This window comes from Asterias amurensis, chromosome 2, assembly GCF_032118995.1.
Source record: "Asterias amurensis chromosome 2, ASM3211899v1".
NCBI lineage: Eukaryota > Metazoa > Echinodermata > Asteroidea > Forcipulatida > Asteriidae > Asterias > Asterias amurensis.
In genome coordinates this window covers 6,979,567-7,005,002 of record NC_092649.1, presented here as the reverse complement: position 1 = coordinate 7,005,002, position 25,436 = coordinate 6,979,567, and the positions used below count along the sequence as shown (strand labels likewise).

Here is a 25,436-nt window from a genome sequence, read left to right as displayed (position 1 = left end):
GGCTCAATATTTTCCAGTTGGTCTGGTGCACTACTTTCACTAAGAGCTTTCCAAGACACTTTAACATGATTCGGTTAAACTGTTCTACCACTTAAGTTGCCTTGGCCTGTCAATTATTTAATCCCATTCAGGCTAACTGGAGTGAGCATTCATACATGCCGTTAAGGATCTTATACACATGGCATTTGTTTCCAAGCATAAAATCGAGGGATCGCTGTGGTTGGCTAAACACAATGAAGTGTTTATCTCAACGTTGGACATATTGTATCATCCATGGTCTCGTACTATCACATAATGACATGAGCCCGGAGCTGGACTCTGATCAATATATCAATCCCCCCCTTTGCGGTGCCCGTCCTCCTGTCCATGATAAAGAACAAAGCCCTGTGAATGCAGACGTCAATAGTGAATGCAGACCCAACTCAAAGTGCTAAAGAAGAAGAGAGAGGGGGGGGAAAAAGTGTAATGGTTCACATGGAGGTTTGCGTTTTAATCTCCTATGAGGCCGGGGAGTATGAAAGAGCGTATTACTTCCAGACCCGTGAGTCCATTGTTGTCGCTCGGCAGGGACAAAACAGAACGCTGCACGTCATGGTGTTTAGTAACTAGTTACCACAATCCAATGTGGCCACAAGTTCAATCGGGGCCTTACAGACTTCACTTAGAGTTGTAAATCCAGCACCAAAAAGCACTTGCCTGCAGACTTGTGACCTTAGGTACAACAAGAACTGTGAACTTGTAAGTATATGTTTTATAGCTTCTTTTCTTTAAGGCTCAACCACTTTCAATTCAAAACTCAACGCAAAGAAAAAACTTTATCAGCGACAGTTTTTCGATTCTGGAAGGAGGTGCAGTTTCATCAATACAAAAATCGTTGGCACTCCTGGGAACCAGTACAGATGGTTCCAGATAACTCACGCATGTAAAACAACATCCAAGGACGCGCGGACACCAGCTGGATTTAATAATACCAACTCATTGTACATTGTGTAGTTAGTGTAGCAGCTGCTTAGATGGTGAGGTTACACGTGCATCTAATGTCCCATTCTTAATTCAGGCATTTTTGTAAAGAAAACCAGTAAATCTCTTCACTGAGAGGTAACAGTTAAATGCAAATGATCTTCCCCCCCAGCCATCCTTCCCAGAGTTCACAAAATGAGGATGAACTCTAATATAAGAGGCTGTCTTGTAAAGGTATCTTGATGAGGCAGGATGGGGAGATGAGATGAGATTGTTTCTTAATTAAAGAGACAAAAGATTCCTCTCATTATTGTATAACAGCCCCGCTACCTTCGGTCATTAACCCCTAGTAACAGCCTCGTTACCATGGGCAGCGTGCTGTATCGATGCCTCTCATAACTAAACCCTGTTAAGAATGTGCTGAAAAACAATGCTGATTGGCTCTCAAAAGTGACTGCTTTGCACCAGCCTCCCTACCATAGGCAGCGTGCTGTATCCATACCTCTCATAACTAAACCCTGTTAAGAATGTGCTGAAAAACAATGCTGATTGGCTCTCAAAAGTGACTGCTTTGCACCAGACTTCCTACCACAGGCAGCGTGCTGTATCGATACCTCTCATAACTAAACCCTGTTAAGAATGTGCTGAAAAACAACGCTGATTGTCTGCCAAAAGTAACTGCTTTGCACACACTTGTAAAAAAAAAACAATTCTCCAAAAAAGGGAATCACGTTTTTTAACACAGTCATCCTAAATTGCATAAGACATCTCACACAATTAAAGAAGAATGAGAGAGGACCAGTTGCTCCATTACCAGATATATCTTTTGCGGGCTACCATACTTGATTGCGCGCCATATACTGGCACATTTTAATTAACCGATACCAGGGGTTATGAGCGAGCAGTGCATGCTGGGGAAAAAATGGCGCCGGTGAGAGCAATCACCCCTGGGAACGAGGTTGGTCAAACAGTTGATGAAATTCAATATTAGTTTTGACATACACCCAAGTATGGTTTAAAGGTTGCGTGCTCAGTGGTCCTAGAGTCTTGGGGGGAGGGGGGTGGGGGACACCAGGATTTAACACTCCCATGTTAGGAGTCAAACTGACAACCCTTTAAGGGCTTGGGTTTTTCGATATATTCAATGCAATTGATCTATTTGGCATTTCATAGGATGCAAACCCTGACATTAATATGAAATTTTATGATCATGGTCACATTTGAAAGTAAGATGATTCTCCCCCCCCCCCCCCTATAGAGAGTTGTCCGTAGTGATGTCAGTTCAGGCGATTCCATTCAGCTCATGATATGCATCATCTGCATCGTTATGCATTGCCGTGTCACCGTAGAAACTAATAAACGTAAACCTCCCAAACATCTAACCAGAGATGACATTTAAGATAGTGCATCCAGGGGTTTTTCGTGTTTAACCCCGAACCCAGCGTACCATGGTTAATCATTACTTACTTGTAACCCTTTAATTCAATCGCCAGATCGGATTATATTAACTAGTGTCATTGTTTATCAGTGAATGATGGGTTAGGTTATTAGTCTGTCGGCCGACCATGCATCATTCGTTTAATGGTTTTTATAAGAGGCCATTATAATCATGGACAGGATGTAGTTTTTTGAAAAGGTTCCTAATAATTTATACAGTGGTTCTAGTTCCACCGAATTGTACATTACAAAAAATAATAAAAGTAATAGTAATAGCTAGTACTTATAAAGCACTTTATCCACGGTTGTCTCAAAGCACTTATTATTGTTTTAAGACATTTGAAGTTTTTGTATTATGAAACCCATTTAATAAGAAAAAATAACAAATTCTTATATAGCGCATTTCACAATAACCGTATGAATGCTCTTTACATTAGTGCCCTGGTCATGGGGCCAATAACATCCCTGTAATGTTTCTCTTGGGAGTATACAGCCCTGAGCTGCCTGTAAGTCGCTTGTGGCTTTTTCATACACAATATCAACCTCTACCCTTGCAGGTACCCGTTTATACCCCTGGGTGAAGAGAAGCAATTATAGTAAAGTATCTTGCGCAAGGACACAAGTGTCACGACCGGGATTCAAACCCACACTCCGGTGAATCAGCACCAGAATTTGAATTCGATGCTCTTAACCACTCGGCCATGACACTCTGCATTTACTTAGCACTTTATATTGGTTGTTACAAGGTTCTGCAGCGCAAGGTTCTGCAGCGCATTCTGCAACCATTCAGATGCTTGATTTCGAGACCTCAATATCTAAATTTGAGGCTTTGAAATCAAATTTGTGGAAAATTACTGCTTTCTCGAAAACTACATTCCTACAGAGGGAGCCGTTTCTCACAATGTTTTATACTAACAACCTCTCCCCATTACTTGTTATCAAGTAAGGTTTTTTGCAAAAAAAATTACCAATAGTGTCCACTGCCTTTAATTTGGTCCCAATTTCATGATGCTGCTTACCACAGAATACTGCATGATACACTCACTCAATATTTCTATGGGCTATTGGCACAAAATTGTAATGAACTTACATGTGTACCTCAGATATTCAATTTATAATCAAATGGTGTGTTAGTTTTGGACAACTTTGGGAGGTTTGTGAATATTTTTCACATTCATGTCGGGCATTTTAAGGTCCCAAACTGCAAGTGTGATTGTTGTTGTGTATCTCATTATAGGTAAAATGTGCTTTCTTTTGCCAAGTGTAGTGGGTGCACTTTAATGTGAATTGCCCAAATTCACCATGGTGTACCCATTTTGCTGCCATACCATTCAACCAGCCTACCGAGAGACCATGGTCAAAGTCACGTTGCTTTTGAGTATTTAAGGTCCCCAGCCAAATGCCATATCACATCACTTCTTGCTAAGCAGAAATGTTGTGTTAAGCAATACCTACTGCATAAGCAGCTCTATAAAAGCAGCCCATAGCCCGATTTCACAAAGAGCTTATATTGATTTTATCTGCAAATCAATTGTAGTTGCTAAGCAAAGTCTGATGTCACTTTACAAATAACTATGGCAAGTTATACAGACATCTTATCTTTAAGATGAGTCTTTAGTGCTTTGTAAAATTTAACCATGGTCTTGATCTTGGGTGCCTCTTTAAAAGTTTCTCATACACAATATTTTTCAATGAAAGTACCCTTTCCATATAACTAAAAAAAAATCATCACACTCCCAAAAGTGAAATTCCAAGTCTAATATTGCATATTATAAGGAACTGGATAAAGATAAATGGTGCAGTGTGATTTGTGATATGATTCAGTAACCACTTGAAGGGGAAATCGCACTTAAGCTAGTGTACGTGATACTGCATCAATGTATCGGCTATACCTCACTCAGGTATCTCTTTCGCTCGGTACACCAAGAAGCTCGGAAAGATCTTCAGGATAAGAAATATAGCGGACTGACATTTCACAGGTTGTTGGTCAAAGTTGTATATTTCTCTGAAATCCTGGGTGTTATTGTTTTATAGATTTATCTTATTCAGTAAGCAATGACAAAAGTGCCATTTGATTCCAAACACCAGTTTCATCAAGCCGCTGAGCAGAAAAGTTGGTTTAGGCAAAAAAAGCTTGCTTCAACAGCTTTATCAAACCTCAACCAAAAGTATGGTCTGACCTAAATATTGTATGTATTTCATGGCTCGATTTTACTTTAAACCATGTGATGTAATTTTAATAAGCATAACATGCCTTAGAGGCAGTGGACACTATTGGTAATTACTCAAAGTAATTATTAGCTCAAAACCTTACTTGCTAACAAGTAATGGGGAGAGGTAGATGGTATAAAAGATTGTGAGAAATTGTTCCCTCTGAAGTGGCGTCATAGTTTGAGGAAGAAGTAATTTTCATCAAATTTGGTTTTGAGACCTCAGATTTAGAATTTGAGGTCTTGAAATCAAGCATCTGAAAGCGCACAACTCCGTGTGACAAGGGTGTTTTTTTCTTTTATTATTATCTCCCAACTTCAACGACTGATGGAGATGAATTTTTCACAGGTTTGTTATTTTATGCATATGTTGAGATACACCATGTGAGAGGACTGGTCTTTGACATTAACCAATAGTATCCAGCAGTGTCTTTAAAATACATTTTGAAAACTAAGGTTATCTGAAGGAACAGAATCGTGCACACCCTTAAACCTCAATATGGTGGGGCCAACGTGGTCCCAGAAGTTGAAATCGCGCAAAGCTTGCACACTTTATATCATGTAAAAAATATCTTGAAGTCGGGTCATAGGCTGCAAAAAGAGAGGGGAGGTTGGTCTCTGTATTTTGACTAGTGTGCTCTAGTCATCATCAGGAGACATTTTTTCCTGCTATATTTTTATTGTGTTCATATAGATCTGCAGTAGTGATTTTGCCCCCTGAATCTTTCAATCACCTTTCCCAAAATCTCAAGAGGACTTCATGTTTGAGAAGTCAAGATTTCACCGATAAGAAGGTTGACTGACATTTTAGGGGTTAGTTTGCTCTCACATCCCCCTCCCCCCCACAATATCTAATTAGGAATGAAATCAGTGAGCATAATATTGCATGATCCACAGATGGTAAGGTGTCCTCACACTGCCTTTCTCTCACTGCTGGTTCAAACCATTATGTGGATGTTATTTAATTTGGTTCATTTCAAAAAGTGCTCCTGGGCTTTTTCTCTTTCGTGGCAACCACTGATGAGAAAGAGATGTGCCCGAGGAGACGGGAGGTCGAGAAAAGGCGAGCAGGATGATAGTAAGATAGTAGAAAGAGGAAAGATGTCTGATATGATGAGGAAAGTGATGGTAGCTTCTGGGTAACTGAGTAGGTTACATCCAACAAAATAAGCTGGATTTCAATTTAATGTAGTAGTTTTAATATGGGGGTTTTTCTTTCTCTTTTTTTTCCCCTCAATTTTTTTCGAATCATATACTTGTGGACAAGATGAATATAAGATGTATGCTGAGACAGGAAATTAAATAATCAGACAGATGAAGAAGGTGAATCATGTCTTAAATTGCATGCCAGTCATTTCTTGAAGAGATTTACATCATTCCTAATTATCAAAGAGAGGAATTTGAAGACACTGGACACTATTGGTAATTGTCAAAGACCAGTCTTCTCACTTGGTGAATCTCGACATATACATAAAATAACAAAATGTGAAATTGTGAAAAGAACACAATGCGAAAATGTGAGCCATTTCTCACAATGTTTTATGCTACCAACCTCTTCCCATTACTCATTACAAAATACAGTTTTATGGCAACAATTATTTTGAGTAATTACCAATAGTGTCCACTGCCTTTAAAGTTAAATGCTTATATGGCTAATGATACATAGTGTTGGGTCAAAATGGACTGAAAGTTTCTTTTTCCCTAAAATGGTAATGGCCTCACATTTTGACCCCGGTAGAGTCTCTTTCTGAGGCTAGAAATTCTGATTGTATGATATTTTATGGTTTATGGGTTTTTGTTTTTGTGTACTCAAAAAATTAGTACAAAATGTAGGTAGTCAAGAAATGTCAACACTTAAACAACAAATCTAGACTGTTTTAAGAGGAATATCAATTCCCACTTTCAGCTCCCCTGAGTTATTTTCACATTATAACTTTTCCTCTTGTAGCCCCTTACCAAAGAGTGACTTGTCAGTCTTGTTAGGGCCAAGATTACAAAAGAACAAACACTTATTCAATATGGTTTTAAACAGTTTGGCTTTAGTGCAAATTTCATATTACATATCTTGGAATCTTCTCATGGAGTGCTGTACTCTTTACCACCCAGCAGTTTACACTGTCCTTAAAATTTAAAATTGCCTTAAACTTCCCTCATCAAGTATGAATAGCGATATATCTAGGGAGATAGTGGCCTTTGATCTGATAGGGGGTGAAAACCGCTCAGTGGGCTGGCTAGAGTTTGCTGCTCGCCTCCAGTTGGTGTCCAGAGAATTGGATTCTATGGGCTATTGCAATTGGATAGGGCTGATTTGTGCAAAGCCTAGGGGGTATTGGTTCATTCAATCTTGTGTGTACAGTACAGCACTTTGGAACTGGGAACGATGGTTTTTTTTTAGGGAGGTTTAATTCTTTATACAGAAAATAATCACTGTTGTTTCCTACAAATGTATTTCATTTGTTCTAAGAAAGACAAAGCTTATTATGGTACTCTTTACCATGCATGTCCCTGAGATAGAAAACCTTCAAGTCGTTTCTTTTTCTTGGTGTGAAGTACAAAATACCTGCATAATTTTTGAGCTATTCACTATAGGAATGCGTCTTTGAAACAGTTGCTCTTGCTTGTGTTATTAACATAATTGTTTAATCAACGTAGTCCTGTCTCTGACTTCTCCACGATGTTCTTTCTTTTACCGCCCTTGGTAAGGTCACCCAGGTCAGCTTTGATATTTTCATCCCTCCATCTTTTCTTTGGTCTGCCTCTGGATCTTTGTTCGTTACTCTGGCTTGCCATTCTGTGGTTCTCATTGTCCATATGTTTCTGTCATTCAGGCTACATTTCCTGCTCATTTCCACTTTGTTGTGAATCTTGTGATGTATATCACTTTGTTTTAAATTTCTTTGAGTGTTCGGGAGACTTCTCAGTTCTGAAAAGCTCTACCTGGCAAGTAGATACACACATGGTGTTACTGCAAACCAAATACAAATTGATACCTCACCATGCAATGCCTCAAATTCTATATTTAAATTTCTTATTATTTAGTTTGGAATTTGGTCGTTTAGTTATGTCTTATTCCTCATCTGCAGTTTTTCTTTCCATTACTCTCTAGAAAAAATACATAAATACTTTTTTTCCCTTTTTTTTCCTTTCAGACAATTAAAAAAGCACCATACAAATTGATTAGTTTTCATCCTGTAATCGAGTTGTAATTTTGTATTAAATATAAGTATTTATTAATACAAAATAGCTGCTCCCCTAGGAACATTTTTTATTATTCATAAATTTTCTTTTGTGCAATTTTTTAAAATTATATTTGACGAAAGAATGGTCCATCTGAAGACCAAGAATTTAAAATTGAAATGGAATAATTATATCAGATGTTTCTCTATGAATGATAATATTAAAACAGATTAAGCCCCCTACTACTATTCCATGAATGAAGAATTGTTTCTCCACAATAGATATATATTTTGTATCCCCATTATGCGTAATTGCAAATTATATACTAAAATAATTTTGATCAACGATCTTGAAACTATGAATATTTAATCTCCTCCATAATGAGGGCCTTTGGATTTATAGTCCCGCAGCACGGTGGTATGCTCTAACCATGGGTGACAATGAAAGCATTGTTATGCAAATTAGCGCAGCAGGGAGTGGAGTCGTTGTACCTGTCAATCATAATTAGTGCTTGCGCAAACTTGTCTTTTGTCTTTTTCCCCCTATTTCCGACAGGTGGTACATGTAGTTGTGTCCTTGTATGTAGGAAGCTTAAAAAAATATAGTTCAAAGTAAAACTAAAAGCCTAGCAGGTACGACGTGCTTACACATAGAAGCACAACCAATTAGATTGTATTTATTTATTTTAATTTTTTAGGGGTGGGGGGGGGGGGGCTTGCTAGGAGTTTACTTTTATGGCCCCCACAACTATAGGAAATATATGAAAAGAATTTAACTAAGAGAGGTTTGTGGTAACACCACGTGAATATCTGTTTTTGAGTTGTGTTGGTTATGAAAGGAATTAGTGGTTAACGACTCAACGTTTCGATCAGTATGCCTTGATCGTCTTCAGGATAAATGAACTTAGTAAGACATGTTTTAAAATGGTGAAAGACAACCCAACCATTGGCCATGATGACCTATTGTGATGTGGTGTCTTATAGGCACTGGACATTTTGTAATTACTCAAAATAATTGTTAGCATAAAAACTCATTTGGTAACGAGCAATGGATAGTATTAAACATTGTGAGAAACGATTTCCTCTGAAGTAATGTAGTTTTTGAGAAAGAGGAAATGTAATAACTCCAATAAAGGCTTCAGGCCTGAAGTCTTTTAATATATTTTTTAGGCATCTGACAGCACACAAATTTGTTGAACAATGGTGTTTTTTTCTTTCATTATTCTCTTGCAACTTCGATAACCAATTGAGTCCAAATTTTCATAGATTTTATTATGCAAAGTTGGAATACACCTAGTGAGAATACTGGTATTTGACAATTACCAAAGTATCTAGTGCCTTTAAACATTCTATATGTTGATAATACTGTCCTAATATTTGCCTTGATTGGTGACGTTTGAAAGTCCTTATTTTCATCTATTTGATGACCAAGTAAACCCAGTTTAAGGTTAGGCTGGAAGGAAGTTGAAGTAAGAAATATTACTACAGGATCAGTATTCAGTTCAGAGTTTTCACCATAAGCCCTTTTCACACGAGAGCAATTTAGCATGGGTCGCTTGCTTAATTTTAGCATGGTTGTGAAATTTTACAAGTTGCACTTCGTGTGGATAGACATCAATGTTTGGACTGTCAAAGGCGCAAAGGGAAATCTTATCAAATTTGTCGCCCTTTATGCCCTTTCACAAAAGGTGCTCAAGGTAAAATTTCACAACCATTCTAAAATTAAGGAATGGACCCTTTTTAAATTGCTGTTGTGTGAAAAGGGCTATATTCTATGGCATCCTTGTTTGATTACTATACGATAAGACTTTCTTGACGTCTGACAGCAAACTTCCAATAAATCGTTAGCGGCTCTAATTAAAAACCAGGGGGAAACAATAATTATTAGCTTGATTATCATCAGTATTGGACTTGGGTGTTCTGGTGGCATCATCAGTAGTGGTTTTATTTTTTAACTTGTTCCTTGTCTCCCTTGGCTCCCAAGGTTGTTCGACAGGGCAAGTAGTTCAGATCAATAAGGCTGTAATATTACAAGGGCGATGTTTTCAACACAGATGCTGCCGTTAGGGGCTTGTTTGGGATTATAGTGTGCTCCTGCAGCTGTTGCATCCACTCCCCACCCCCATCAGAGACCAACCGGCAGACAATCGGTCTTTGGAATAGTGTACCAATGCCAACAAAAGGGCGGACACACTGTTACAAGGAAATGAATGTAAAGTATAGATTGGCGGCCATTGTTCGGCAGTGTCGGGTTTAATTGAAGGGGAGAATTCAGGCATTTTGCAACTTAGGGTGGTTCTGTGTTGAGAGGCGTCATTGCAGAACTAAACAGGTTAGAGCAAAGAACAAATAAAGTGTAAAGAAATTTAGTTGGTTGTTTGTTGCAAAGCTTTCTTGAATAGAAAAAGTAAATTGATTGTAAACTGAAATCCCAAATCCTTCACATTGAGCTGCCTGAGTTGCAGGAGTTAAGAGCCCAATTTCAAGTTAGCACAATCACTTGCTAAGCACATCAAAGAATTGCTTAGCAGAAACAGATACCAGCCATTAATGCATGAAGTTTGCACCATTTCAACTAGTGTCCCACCCACTCTTTGCTTGGCAAAGAAATTTGCTGCTTAACATCTTTATGATCAGTTAAGCTTGCTCTGTCTTACATTAGGCCTGCTTTGTCTTACTTTAGGCCAGATTGATACATGTATACATAATTTAGTCAGTGGTTTTTTTGTTTTTGTGTGTCCTGAAGGAACTTAGTCTCAGTCAAATAACACTACAGCTGGCTACCACAGAATTCTGCACTTGAGCTCTGTAAAGCGCATAATTCTGTGGGTCGAAAGTGAAGAATTCCACAGTAAGCAGTGCCATGAAATTAGGTCCCCGGTGGATTCAAGACGCTTAGAGCATGCTTGGAGGGATGGATGTTGAACTCGTTTGATACTTGCGTGTACCTTCCCTCAAAGGCTTCTATATACCCGGGCTCTTAATTAAAAAGGAAAACAAGAAAGAAGCTTTTTGGTTATTGTGTGGAAAAGACAATTTTATCAAAGGATTGAAGCGCATACAAAAAGAGAGAGTAGTGTTCAATACAATGGGTAGTAGGAGTCCCTGTGTAAGCATTTAACTCAGAAAGCATTGTTGACTATACATTAAGTGCTTTTCACCGCTGTACTATTTTTAATTCGTTGTACTGTAAACCTTACTTAAGCCTCTGACAAAATCAATACGACATCTCTACTCGCATCGGCCTGCTGTACCCAAACCTAAAACCCTACCTGCAAATGCTCATGGAACATCCTGATGGATTTTTCCTGTGTTCAATTGTTCTTCTGATTTTAATATTACAATAATTTGACACCAATTTGAAAGAGGAAAAACCCTATCAGCTGTCGGATTGTATTCTTTGGTGTGACCGTGAGCCGTTTGGAGCGACTGTGCCATTATACTATTAAGGGGAGTGTATTGTAGGAGTTAACCATTGTTTACACGGAACACAACTATAGAAACACACACAACATAAAAAAAAAACCAGTACATTGTTATAGGGGGACAGTTGAACATGCCTGGCCTGTATTTACAAGCTGACACATTCTTCAGAAGCTTAACAGCCTTGCATAAGAATACAAAGGGGGCCACCATCACATTGCTAGATCAGCACCCCCCTCAGGACATCATCAAAGGATGCCTTGGAGGAATCCAGTCCGCCTCACAACACGCCAGGTAGTTTACCTCACTACTATATACAGGAGAGACCTCACTATCACATAGTGGTACGTGCTGCTTCGGCGTAGTTTCCCCCTATTCAACTCCAATTTTCCGAGCGACTTGGCCTATTGTTTGACCGTAGTCCAATGACGAACATGTGTGTGGGGTTTTAGTAGAGAAAGAAGCAGCAGCGGCGGAGGATACAGTAGGCAGTTACTGGCCAGTTGCTTTCTGGATGCGTTGGGGAGTTATACACGTCCACTCTATGTGACATTAGTGTTGTCATCGTCGTGATACACACACACACGCACAACGTTACCAGTGTGTACATGTACCACCATCAACCACTTCCATATAAACTCTACCTACAGGATGGTGTGCACCAGGTAAGATCTCATGACTAATTTTTGGCTGGATTCCCATTCGATGTTTTAATTTTCTGTTTGTATACAATTTGTAGTAGAGCGTTGAAAATTGGTTGAAACGCTGAACCGTTATTCATGTTTAGAGTAGAGTAGTGAAGTCTACGCCTGAAGGCAACACGGGGCTATGCTCCAGTGCTCAATATGCAGTCTACAAATAGTGTACAGTGCTTAAAGTGTTAGTGTGTTATTCATCATAGAGCGTTGATGCCTAACGCCTGGTGAGTTTGTTGCATTTTTGTATTAATTATCACAGCATCGCGCATCATCAGGATTCAAACAGGCTGAGTGGTAATGGTTTCATGCACAAGCACAAATGTAATGAGCAGGTTTATCCTTCAATCACCATCATCAGGAATTCTAAGCTTGCTTATTTGTATATTATCCATAATCATTTGATTGGTAAGCTTAACAAGCAAGGGTTTCCTCTTCAACAATTATGTGACATATTCCAGTCCCTTGGTCTGATAACAGACTGTTCAATTCTTGCGTAGTTGAAGCTTGGAACCCTTTAAAGTGTGAGTTTGTTTCTTTCATGCGTTAAAGCAAACTGCGTGGGACAAGTGGTCCCAACAATTTCTGAACACATGTTAGACTTGCATGGTCTATGATTCGATGGTATATTTTCAAATGGGAGGCTTCAGTGTTGTGTTACATGTGGTCTAGTGTAAACATGTTCAGTAAAGTGTGCCCAGGATTTGCATGGGTGGGTTTTTGTGGTTAGCCACAGTGTGGTTTCTTGAGAGATTACAGGGTGTGTGTGTGATGGTGTTATAAAGCTGAAGAGATTATCCTGTACAGTTACATGTAAACTCATTAGTTGAGCAATGAATCAGGATTAGAATATAACTGTGGTGTAATTAAGGGCTGCCTGGTGTTGTTCACTGGTGGTTAGTAGGAAAGCCTGTATGGTGGTCAGTATAACCATGTATAACCAAGGAGGAAGAAAATATAACCCCTTCCTATTGTGTTTTCAACTGGATCTGAGAATCTCCAGGACTCAGTAATAACTCTCTTGAGCTAACACATTGCAAGTGCAACTTACAGACTGAGTACAAGAAAAGCATAATTCCGGAAAAAAAATTAAGAGCTTTAGCAACATTTTCATTTTATTCACCAAAATATGTGATATTACGAAAGCAAGGCTGCCCCCCCCCCCCCCCCGCCCCTCTTTAAACAGACAACATTTGGCTGGTTTAATATGCACTGTGTGATGGAGTTATGCCCCACACACCAACCAACAGCATTGCACACGTATAGAACATTTGCGAATAAGACTCAAGATGGAAGATTCATGAGTAAGGCCCATAGGCTTTGAAGCTAATTGAGTTACTGAGCGTGGAATATGTTAAGCAGAGACATGCTACCAACCAAAACCCAATGTCTTTTCCATCAGCAGTGACTGCATGGTCCCCCTTCTAGTTACTGCTTAGCAAAATAGGACAAAAAATATTGCATTGGCTACTCTTCAAAAATTCAAGAGTCAGACTTTACAATCTTTTAAGCAGATGTGGCCTCAAAAAGTTCAACCAAATGAATATTTGAAATGAAGATGAAAATTTAAATTTATATGAGCTTTAGTTTGCTGTGATTTGGGTTTCACAGGAAACCACTCACCATACTGAATTTAGAATTCCTTTTAAAATGTCAACTTTCCTCAGATTCAGTATGACCAGATCAAAACCAGCATCTCTACCAAACATTGAAATTAGGTTAGTGGTAAGGGCTTTTATTGAATTATAAGCTACCATGTTTACACTCGATGAAACGTATAAACCACATTCATCTTGAGTTTTCTTGTAGTGAATCTCCTTCTTGAAGACCCTATATTAAAACTCCACACTAAACAGCTTTGATGCCCTGAACTTTGGGCTCAATTTAGAAATTGGAGAAAGGAAAATCAGACTGTATTTCTGAAATTTGTAAAGGACACGTTTTGCGATAACTTTTGCTTCAAGAGAGCAAGTCTTCATATTCTCCTTTGTATACAATCTACCGAGTTACACCATGGTGCTGCAACTGACTGCTGTATAAGAGAAACTATAAATATAGATAGTAGGTTTGCGGGTACAACCATGAGTAAAACCTCTTTTGAGGGAGTGTTGGCTCTAAAAAGAGCCAGTGTGGTCTCGACGTTCAAACAGTATACTCTGCTCGTCTTCTGGAGAACACATGGTTGTACACGCAAGCCTACTATTTATATTTCTAGTTACTCTTATTCTTCGCACCATGCAAAGCTTCAGACACAATTAACTGCTGTAGCACTGTGCAGCTTTAGGTTGTCTGCAAACATATGCTCCAACATCATGCAAATCTGCAAACTGACGTACAACAATAGACCTGTACCAAGAGTACCTAACCAAGACTGTTCGCTCTTCAGAATGTGCCATTTGACATTTCTGTTATAACTGTTTATGTACGACATCAATGCTATCAACTAAATGGTTGGGTACGTTGTTATTTTTTATTTTAGATGACCACTTTATTACAGTGTTGTTGTTGGGTGGTTTTTGGGGGTCATTTGGATTCTTTTTTTTCTGGTCAAGTAAACATTTTGAGTTACAAACCCTTTGGTCTTGTGGACCCCCCCCCCCCGCCAAAGTTTAATATACTACAGTTTTTGTGATTATTGTTATGTTGTCTGAGATCCCAGTAGAGTATGGTCCACTTAGCTCTGATAATGTGTCATATTAAAGCCTCCTGCGTCGATCAATTTGTGATAATTGGTTGGAGGAGTTCCAATTAGAGGGAACATTTAGTCTGAAGAGTGGGAGTCAGACAAATGATCGGAATGATCTTGAAGTGGAAGTTGTGACATCGGTCAAAGTATTGGCAAGACACATAGAGCCTGTAGGCACATTTTTGGCTTTCGGAGTGGCCACTAGCAGATTTTCTATGATATGATATTTCTGTCTAAAAATATTGGAAAATATTGCTGGAAATTAACTTTCCAACTCCCTTCAAAAGAACATGAAAAAGATTTAGGGTTAACTTCATGTCCTATTTCGATGTTGCATTAAAAGTTTCCTCCGTAATAATTGGTTCACTTGGGAATGTTAATTGATGTTTTGTTTTCTATTTGTACACTAGTTTTGTTTCCCAAGAGAGAAGACACCCTGTAAATTCAAATATAATTTACGGAAATAATCAGTTCTATACATTCTAATTGTTTATTAGGTTTTTGGGGGAATCTATTCCAAGACACTATGTATCTTTGGAAATGCTGTCAATCAGTGCAAACTGCTTAGGTGTTTTTATTGTCACTATATTTATAAAAAATAATTATAGATGTTTTAATGCTGGGCACTATTGAAAATCAGTATTCTCAATGAAAGGTCTTCCCAGGATAAATAATAAATAAATATATAACATAATAAATTAGGGGTCAAAACAGCCCAGCCAATCAATGTCTGCTCACATTTCAAATAGCACATATAATCTAAAAGGCATATGTATCATTCCTTGTACAATTAAACCACCAAAAACCACGAACAACATGCATATGCGCCATATCTACAGAATCCCCAAATCCACCTTGAATTTGAATTCCCCGACCCAACCAAAAAAACAGTTAAAATTTGTAAATTACAAATTGAAAAATATTGTATTTCATTTTCTGCTGGGCGAGTGAATCAATCAGCAAGTACAAATTTGATTAGCGTCCCGTTCAGATACTGCCAAGTTCTTAGTGTTTGTAATCCTATTACGGACATCCTGTACGCTCTAATCCTTTCATACCATCCAGCTTTATCTGAGTACGATAGACCCTTTTTTTTCCCTTCTCTCTCTCTTTAAAACCATGGATTTGCCTTCGGCTTAAGTCCCTTCAGCAATTTTTAAAGCCATATGCTTTTAGCACGAACTTCAAATATGGATTGAGCCACTAGCCATAGCCAAAGTGCAGGGCTGTTGTTTTGTAAATCCATTGGTTATCTTTAATCTTGTATTTATCAATGATTACAAGTGGTGTTATTGGCAGATATGTGGGTTTAAAAGTCGTCATTACTGTAGGAAGATAATGGTTTTTTTGTCCGTTTGTGTTGGGGTTTTTTCCATTTTGGGAAAAGTATAGAATGAAGTGTACAGTGGGTGTGATTTACAGTGGAACTACCACGCTTAACAAAAAGATAAACACTTTTGAATTCAGTCCACTTCTATTTGGTTTATATGTTTATTTTATAAATTTTGTATAACAAAATTTAGCTTTGGATCTGTAATCTGGTTAACGGTTTTGTGAACTGGACTGTTTCTCTTCACACTTCCGTATCCAGTTAAACCTGGCTCCTTGCTTTTCCAATTGACACACTTTTCCTATAGAGGGGAACCAATACAAGCTCGCAGTATTGACATTAAATTTTGCGCTATCACTCCATCGAATCTGTATACAACCCCAGTGCAAACAATATGGTCAGCAGTCATCGTTTTGACACTATGAGGACTGGGTGTGATAGTTAATCTGATTTGTTTGCTAACCAGCGTTCGGATAACTGCATTATGGGTCAGGCACAGTCATTGCCGCCATCCCGTTTACGCATTTTTTTTCATCGGAGGATCCACTCGGCATTATCAACATAGTTGAAGCAGCTTGACCAACCCTTATTAGCTGTTTACCGTGGGGGGACATGTTTGGGAAGTGGTTATCCACAATCTGCTTTCCTGTGATGTGTGTTTGGATGATCCATAAATAATTATGAATAGAAACCGTGGACTTTAGAAATAAACGCTGTGCAAGGATTGGATAGCAAATTTGTATAACTAGAGTCTGTGCATGCAGTCAGGATCAGTGGAAATACTGGAGTAATCACGTCGTACATGTAAGTTGTGACTTTAGTAACTTGACATCTTTTACTGGAGTGTGAGGAGCTTACTAAATATATAGCAGTGTTGAAGTTATGACAAATCCATACGTAAAAAAAAATACTAGACACTATTTTGAAAAACCAGCCGTCGGTTTCACAAAGAGTTGGGACTTGTCTTCCTCGAGTTAGGATGAGTAACTCGTCCTAACTTAGGATTTTTCTTAAGGTCAGCATGCTACAGTGCAGGGTTGGGACTCGTCCTTAGTTCTAAGATTAGTCTTAAGTTAGGAAGAGTTTTGTGAAATCGACGGCAGAATCCTCTGAGGTTCCAGAGAGCCAGAGCCAGAGCCCATCAGTTTTTTATTCTTCTCTATTTTAAAGGATGTGTTAAACTATTGGTGGTTGTGGCTTCTGCTGTTGCTAAGGGCATCCTATGCTTCTGCTTCATGATCTGGTGGAGATCTATGTATTGCGCAAAATTCCTCTTGCATATAATTTGTTTAGACAGTAGAGATTAATCATGCAAGAGGCATCCATTATTTGGTTGTAAAACTGCCATATTTCCAGTTACTGGAGTTGGGGATTTCCCATTGATCATTGTTAACCCAAAGCTGTAGTTTCACATCTTTTCACAATCATAACCCTTTATCCTTGCCATTAAACAAGTTCATTCAGCGTGGACTTTTTGTCATGACATCATTGTGTTCATTTTCATTGTTGGTTGTTGCTTTCGGGTTAATGTTTAACCAATACATATCTCTTGAGGAAGCTGGAATGTTGGCCAAACCAGACTGCTAACTACATTCATGTACTGAAACTTCAGTTATCAACATCAAAATCTACATTTACCTGTTCAAAAGGATGACATGTAAACATCTCGCTCACTTAACACAACTTTGCTCAACTGCAATGTTTGAACCTGAGGTCAGAGACTTGTGCTATCTCAAAACTGAATTCGACCTCAGATCCCCTCTTTAAATTATTTAATTGTTCCTCGGGGAAACAATCAATTGTCATACTCAAACCTTATACTCCATAGGGTCTGTCCAGATACTTCACCGAGGCAATAAAGGCAAGTGCCTTCATGCCCCCTGGTCATTGCCTTTGTACACTAAAAATGCTCAAGTAGAAATTTACAATGTCCTCAAAGGGTGCCCTTTACCAAGGAGAAAATGCCTTGGTGTCCTTGCCTTTTCCAAAAGGTAGTTGTAGAACCCCACTTTTATCAATATAACTTTTATAGTCAGTGTCATACATTATACCATTTGATTCAGTGAACCACTCCAGCTCGTTGTGCATTTAACACTCCTCTTTTGAGGTAGGTCTTGTTAAAATTGGGCCCTTAGGGTCATTGTTTGTATCACCTAGACAAAACTCAAGTACCTGGTCGCTGGTTGGAGTGACAAGCAAAGTTCAACTTGTAATAGAAGGTGTGCAACTGGTACTTGGAGGTATTTGAGATAACATTAAGAGAAGTGGGCCAACTGCTTTGGAGTACTGGGTTTTTGTTATTTAACCGCCATGTTGAAAAATACAGGAGGGAGGGATATACCGTCACATTGCATCAACGAAGAATTGGCTTTATGTGATTTGATTTGAACTTATTCAGATAAAAAATCAAAAGCAAGAACATGGCAGACATAGATGGACACTAACCATAGAAAGAAATAAACAAAAGTAGAACCAAACAATGAAAAAACTCCACAAAACTATCTAAGGATAGCCCGAAAAAGCCAATAACTAAGACTTATTTTCATTGGGGTCCTTCAGGGAAGGTAACACAATCTCATTTGTCAACGTTCAAATTCGCAGGAGACTTACGCTGTCTGTGAAAAGCAAAATTTTCCCAATTCAAAGCTGGTGTGTTATTATACCAAACATAACCAATTTCATTGTTAAAAGGCATTTTTTTATGACGAAAACTTACAATTGATGCCAACACCAAGAGCCTTTGCAAAACATGTAAAAGCCAGCTCAATATTGAGGTTTTTTTTTCATACATGAATCCTTTTAGAAAATGTTGGTCATTATCCTTATAGAAAGTGTAGCTCAACATCCTTTTAGGATGTTTTCTTTTCAAAATATTGCATTTGTATATTTACTATTGTATTCTATGGGTGCGTTCGTTTAGCTTCCCCGGGTCGACCCCGGTGTGTGGCAGGTTTTGTCCCCAGGACGAACGTGTGCAGATAATTACCCACGTTCGTCCTGGGGAAAAAAACCGCCTCACACCGGGGTCGACCCGGGGAAGCTAAACGAACTCACCCTATATACATGTTCTAAATTTCTCTCAACTTAGGTTTACGTAAAAAAAATGTGTTTTTGTATAATATTTTAATGCTATGGTTTGTATTTTAGCGCCATGAGCACTTTTATGGATTTTTGCGCTTTTTAAGTTTTCATTATTATTATTATTATAATTATTATTATTATATTTCCTATGGTTTTCTGGCAATCGCTGGAGTCAGTTTGTGTGAAGGTGGGCGGGGCATACAGTGGTAATATGTTTCGCTCTCCAACAGGATAGAGTAGTTCCTTTAATTAAAGATATTAATAACATCAAGAATAAGCATGAATTGTTATTACAAATAAAACCAAGCCAACAATAACTAGATGACATAAACAAAAGGTATATTGGAGCACTACAGGTCTCTGTACTTTTATTATGAACACTGGAGCATTTTTATTTTAGCAGGTGCCATTTGCATCGAGATAATTACAGACGTTCATCCAGGCGAGTTTTATTGACCCTCTCTGACAGATAATTAAGTCATATATCTCCGATTGCCACTTTTTTCACAAAGAAGAAAAAGAGAGAAAAGAACCAATCATCATGATGCATCAGCAGAAAAGCCAGAGAAGTTTGTTACAATTTTTACGTTTATCCGTTGCACCGTAAGGTAAAGCTGAAATAACTATGAGTTGGATGTCGTTAAGATACGTCATAGTAGTTACTAGACCGTTTCGATGGAGACTAAGGGATTCAAAATGTTTTATAGCTTTTGTGAATGAATGAAGTTGTCTGCTCATTTCAACGCAATATGAGGTTCTCAAAGTTAGCACTGTGGTGTTCATGGTTTGCTGTTAGCGTTTTTAGTGACTGGCTTGCCAGTTAGCTTGTGATTTCACTAGTCCATCAGCTTGTTTATTAGTCAATTTTCAAATGAAATAGGGATGCTTTACATGAACCTTAACCGAGAGTTTATTTAAATATATGTTGAGAAATTATTTTTCATACTATGTGTGACAGAGAGATTGAAAGATGTATTACAAAATATGAGAACAAATATATTTTCATAAAAGCAAAGTGAAATATTCCCGATACCCATGAGATAAGAAACGGTACACTGAATATAAATTCCAATTTGTAAATGACATTTCACAGAATTAAATAAAATGTATCGAAGCATTGATTCAATGGCAGCACAATGCACTCTCTATTATTGACGTTCATGTATAATTCAGATTTCATTAGAGCAAAAAGGTTTAAAGCCATTGGACCCTTTCGGTACAGGAAAAAAAAAAAAGTTCACAGATTTACAAATAATTTACAGGGTTTACAGAAGGTAATGGTGAAAGACTTCTCTTGAAATATTAGTCCATGAAATGCTTTACTTTTTGAGAAAACGGTAAAACAATATAAATTCTCGTTAACGAGAATTACGGATTTATTTTAAACACATGTCATGACACGGCGAAACGCGCAGAAACATGGATGGGTTTTTCCGTTGTTTTCTCCCGACTCCGATGACCGATTGAGCCTAAACTTTCACAGGTTTGTTATTTGATATAGAAGTTGTGGTACACAAAGTGTGGGCCTTGGACAACACTGTTTACCGAAAGGGTCCAATGGCTTTAAAGATAAAATGCAGAGTTCGTTATGTTTGCAAAAGTTGCTTCTATTGCTCTCCATGAATAGAGGCGAGGCGGGCCTTTTTTAATTCTGGAGAAACTTCTCTGCTTATTGTTACTTTAAGACTGTGAATCAAGCAAAGGTACATTACATCAAAGGCTGCCCAAACAACTGATGATAGTATTCTTACCCTCTTTAAAACAAGAATTGTGTGCAGCAATGTATGGTCTGTCTTTTAAACCTTCTATGTCATGCCTTTCTTGTTTGAGTACAAATAAATAAGGCACAGCATCCCTCATTTAAAGCCATTGGACACTTTCGGTACAGAAATAAAATTTAAAAGTTCACAGATTTACAAATAATTTACAGGGTTTACAGAAGGTAATGGTGAAAGACTTCTCTTGAAATATTATTCCATGAAATGCTTTACTTTTTGAGAAAACATTAAAACAATATCAATTCTCGATGTCGAGAATTACGGATTTATTTTAAACACATGTCATGACACGGCGAAACGTGCGGAAACAAGGATGGGTTCTCCCGTTATTTTCTTCCGACACCGATGACCGATTGAGCCTAAATTTTCACAGGTTTGTAACTTTATATATAAGTTGTGCTACACGAAGTGTGGGCCTTGGACAATACTGTTTACCGAAAGTGTTCAATGGCTTTAAGAGAGTAATACTCTTGATACAAAATTGCAGAAGTATTGTGAAGGAGGGGCGTTTAGATCAGCATCCTGGGAGAAATAGTGAGAATACCTGTGTTTTTTTTCTATTTTTTTCTTTATTATTTTGTTTCCCCACCAAATCTTTCCCACACGCAGCAGTCCCGATCTTCTTTCCCATAATCCGCTGAGCAGTAGAAGAGAAAATCGGGCCACCCCTAACCTTTGGAAAACGTTAACAAAAATAACAGTTTCATTCATGCCTTTTTCTGAGGCAGGCCAAAGTTGTCAAAACATCCCGAAGCTATACGGCAAAGCTGTAGCCCCGATGCTGTCAAAATTACTCCCATATTCAGATTTGGGTTTGTGGGGGCGTTTGGATTCACTTGTGATAGCAATTCATTGAATAATCGGAGTAGGGAAATTTTGCAACAGAATCTGTCCTCCCCCCCCCCCCCTCTCCCCAATGTTTTTCTTCTTGGGGTTTTGTCTGGGTTCATTTGGAAGTGTGCAGACAATTATGTAGTGTTTAAATTTGTAGTTAGTTGGCATACCTGATGTAATTGTTTTTTTAGGTGTATAGTTTTCATATTGCAAATTATCTGCAGGCTTCTGAAAGGGCGTATTTTTTACTAATTTTTATTTAAAGGTTTATGTGGGTTTTTTTTAACTATGTTTTATTTTGCAGTGCATTCATCAGCCACTGACAATCATGGTTTATTGTTAACAACTTGATGTGATTTATTATATCAGACCAAGTTGGCAAGAGTTTGTACTTATTATGATGGTTTTACAGACCCAGTTATACATTGTAAATAGAGCAATCATTTGATAAAAACCATTTGAAAAAACTTTCATTTGAATCTGTCTCAGTGAAAGCAATTTTCTAAGTTGTATTTATAGTTGTAGCAATTTTGAGTCATTATAGTCTAGGAAACTAGTTTTGAAAGTAAGGTATCATAATCTACGACTTGTTTTTATTAGTGCACTTGAAGCACTTCAAAGTAAACAGCCACGTATAACCAACGCTTGTTGCTGATACCTCCTTATGAAATTTTTAATTTATTGGGATTCTTTCCATGTTTACAAACCTACCTTACTTTAATCATACATCATATTCCCAACCTGTCCTCGGGTGATTGTCAGAATTCTAGCAATAGTTAGACATTGACCCTACCGTCCATTTTAGCATAATCTAAGAGTAATAAAATGTCAGTTTGGTTTGATGCTGAATCATAGATCCATTGGAGTCATAAAGGCTTGAATACGACAGGATTGAAACATTTATGGCAAGGGATTCAACTGGGATTGCTCATGAGGGAAACGAGACTGTAGAACTGTGTATCCATGCCACTTGTGTTTACACTTAGGTACTTTTTTGCCAGAGCGTAGAGTCATAAATCCCAAATCTTCTGTTCATTTTTTATTTTAAAGTTTGAATGAAAGGAAAGTGGAATTTTGTTACAGTGCCTCCATCTGTTTGAATCTGAGTAACAAATTTAATTAATGTAGCAATGGCCCGTACTGCACATGCACCATCTTAAAAATGTACCACAATGCATCTTGGGAAGCTGAGTACAGTTTAAGAAGTAAATCAAGCAGGCAAGATGGACGCTGTGGTGTAGTCTTCATGCAACTACGCCAGGTTTTATAGCTGTGTACCACATTGCTTCAATATCAGCGCACCATGGTGGTTACCGGTGTTGCTTGGGCATGGATTTCAAGTCAGGGGACAAAAATTGTTTGAACACTGGTCTTAAAATAATGGAATGTTTTAAAATACCTGAGTTGTATTTTCCTCGATTACACAAGGGCTCAATTTCATAGAGCTGCTTAAGCACAAAATCTTGATGAACAAATTTCTGAGTAGCAGATATATGCAGGATACCATTCACAGATTGTATAAGTGGCATAGGGTGCGTTCGTTTAGCTGCCCTGGGTCTACCCCGGTGTGTGGCGTTTTTTTTTTCCAGGACGAACGTGGGTAATTATCTGCACACGTTCATCCTGGAAAGAAAAAAAAACCACACGACGGGGTCGACCCAGGGAAGCTAAACGAACGCACCCATAGTAGTTTGGCTGGTAACCATATTCTGGTAAGCATCATTTTGTTGTGCTTAGCTTCTTTTTGTGCTTAAACAGCTCTAGGAAATTTTGGGCCCGATGATTCTTCGACCTTCATGGAATATGATAAGTCAACGAGGCATTTGATTGGTGGAAATATTCCGCTGATCGATTTTATTGAGGTGGGGATAATGAGTGAGGATTATTTTAATTGCAACATTTTAATTACACAGGCATCTATTAACTTAATGACCCGTGGCACAAGTTGTTTAAGATGTGCACTAAAGCCACATGTTATATATTATCTTTCTGCTAATGGTCTTCAAAAGCAATTATAGGGCTTTTAGATGCTTGCATATAGAAATTGAGAGGATGAAGTGTGAGAGGAAAAACCCCATCTTGGGGCTACCCACACAATCAGGTATGGACTGGAAAACCAAATTCAAATGCAAATCTCTGGATCAGGGATTCCACTGAACCACCAGCCTTGTCCGCTGGCTTATACATTGACCTTTACTTTTTATTCAAAAAAAAGAAAGAAAAAACAAGCAGATTTACATAAAGCTTACACAGTTTGAAGATAGTGATAGTAGAAAGCTTCCCATTAAAATATTACTTGCTGATGTGTTGTAGCTTTTGAATAACGAGTAAACTAATTTCAGCTTTCTCCAGAAGATGATCAGAGCATACTGATCGAAACGTCGAGTTGAAAACCAACGGTTTTTTTCAGAACCACCCCAACTCATTAGAGATAGTCATTACACCATGTTACCCGCAAACCTTTCTATATCGTATTTCCACCATGCAAAGTTTCAAATCCTACTTAAACTAATTTCACCAAAATAATTTTCATCTCAGTGAGATTTAGCACAAGCAAGGGATTTACGCAACTTTCCTGAAAACACTGCCCTGTTATTTTATTTACTTTTTGTTTACTCAAAAACTTGACAACTACATGTAATGAAGCTGAAACTTCTATAGGTAAACTATGTTAGATTAATCTTCATTCACAGTGAGTATGGGACACATGTCATGGTAAAAAACAAAATGTATCACAACCCTTTAAGTAGTCTAAAATCCAAACCCTAACCAAAACCCTAAGCTGGCTGAAGATATCTTTTATTGCTACAAATCTCAGAGAGAAACCCGCCTTTAATATTGCATAGTGTCAGTGCCAAGGATGAATACAAATCCATTCCCCCCCGCACTAAACTCTATTGCTCTAATGATGTCATGGCATTTTTGATCATACTTAAGGCAAGTTTGATGTGGTCTACAGCTAAAGAGACGAGTGTCAAACTCATTTACTGTTCAGCCACGCTATCTTGTCCCCACGGGGCCCAGGCCGCTATGATTTATGCATGGAATTGACACGTACTGAGGTTGCAGGCTGGAGAACTTAATTAACAGAAATATAGGAAAGAAAATGAAACTTTAAATGATTGGAGTGTGATGTACAATCATACTCGGATAAATATCTGGCAAGTGTGCAAAATTTATTACACATGGTAACTAATTGGTTTGAGTAGTTACGGTGAGGATGAATACAGCAGAATGCACGTAGAGCTTGTGTTACATTAAAGATACATACATAGCATTTTGTGGGATTATAGTTTTTTTAAACTGACCAAAATATTGTAGGTTTTACGAGGTACTAGATTGGTTTGGCAGAGCAACGAATTCAAGGTCTGGTGAATCGTCATCGGGGAATGGGTTCAAATCCCGGTCATGACATTTGTGTCCTTCAGCAAGACACCTAACTAATATTGCATCTTTATGCCCAGGGTTATAAGAATAAGGTACCTGCGAGGGAAGAGGTTGAAACTTTGTTTGAAAAAGCCATGGCAGCCTAGGACTGTATTGTCCCCAGAGAGCTGAGGAAGAATAAAGGAATGTTATTGGCCCAATGACAAGGGCACTAATTTAAAGCGCATTGAGATGGTTATTGTAAATGTGCTCTATATAAGAACTAGTTATTGTCATTAATTCAGACTCGGCCTTAGGTACAAAGAAACTGAAAGAGCTGAATTATTTGACTTTGTTCGAGAGATAAACGTCTATTCAAAACCTTAGTGACTCTCACTCTCCCTTACCCTCCCCCAAAATCCACCTGCTTTCATCTTCACAATAAGAGGAAGGTAAACTG

At 38.2% G+C, this 25,436-nt stretch overlaps 1 protein-coding gene across 4 annotated transcripts in view; it reads left to right on the top strand.

Moving 5' to 3' along the window:
• LOC139934151 (uncharacterized) overlaps positions 1–25,436 on the top strand; it is a 112,336-nt gene that overhangs the window by 60,198 nt on the left and 26,702 nt on the right. Inside the window, exon 1 of one of the 4 annotated variants that reach the window (XM_071928450.1) lies at positions 11,391–11,871. The exons of 2 other annotated variants lie outside the window; for them this stretch is intronic. In XM_071928450.1, coding sequence (XP_071784551.1) covers positions 11,815–11,871 — 57 coding nt within the window. In that variant the 5' untranslated portion in view covers positions 11,391–11,814. Of the gene's footprint in view, positions 1–11,390; positions 11,872–16,357; positions 16,722–25,436 lie in introns of those variants that run through there. One more of the 4 variants, XM_071928451.1, reaches the window with a different exon arrangement.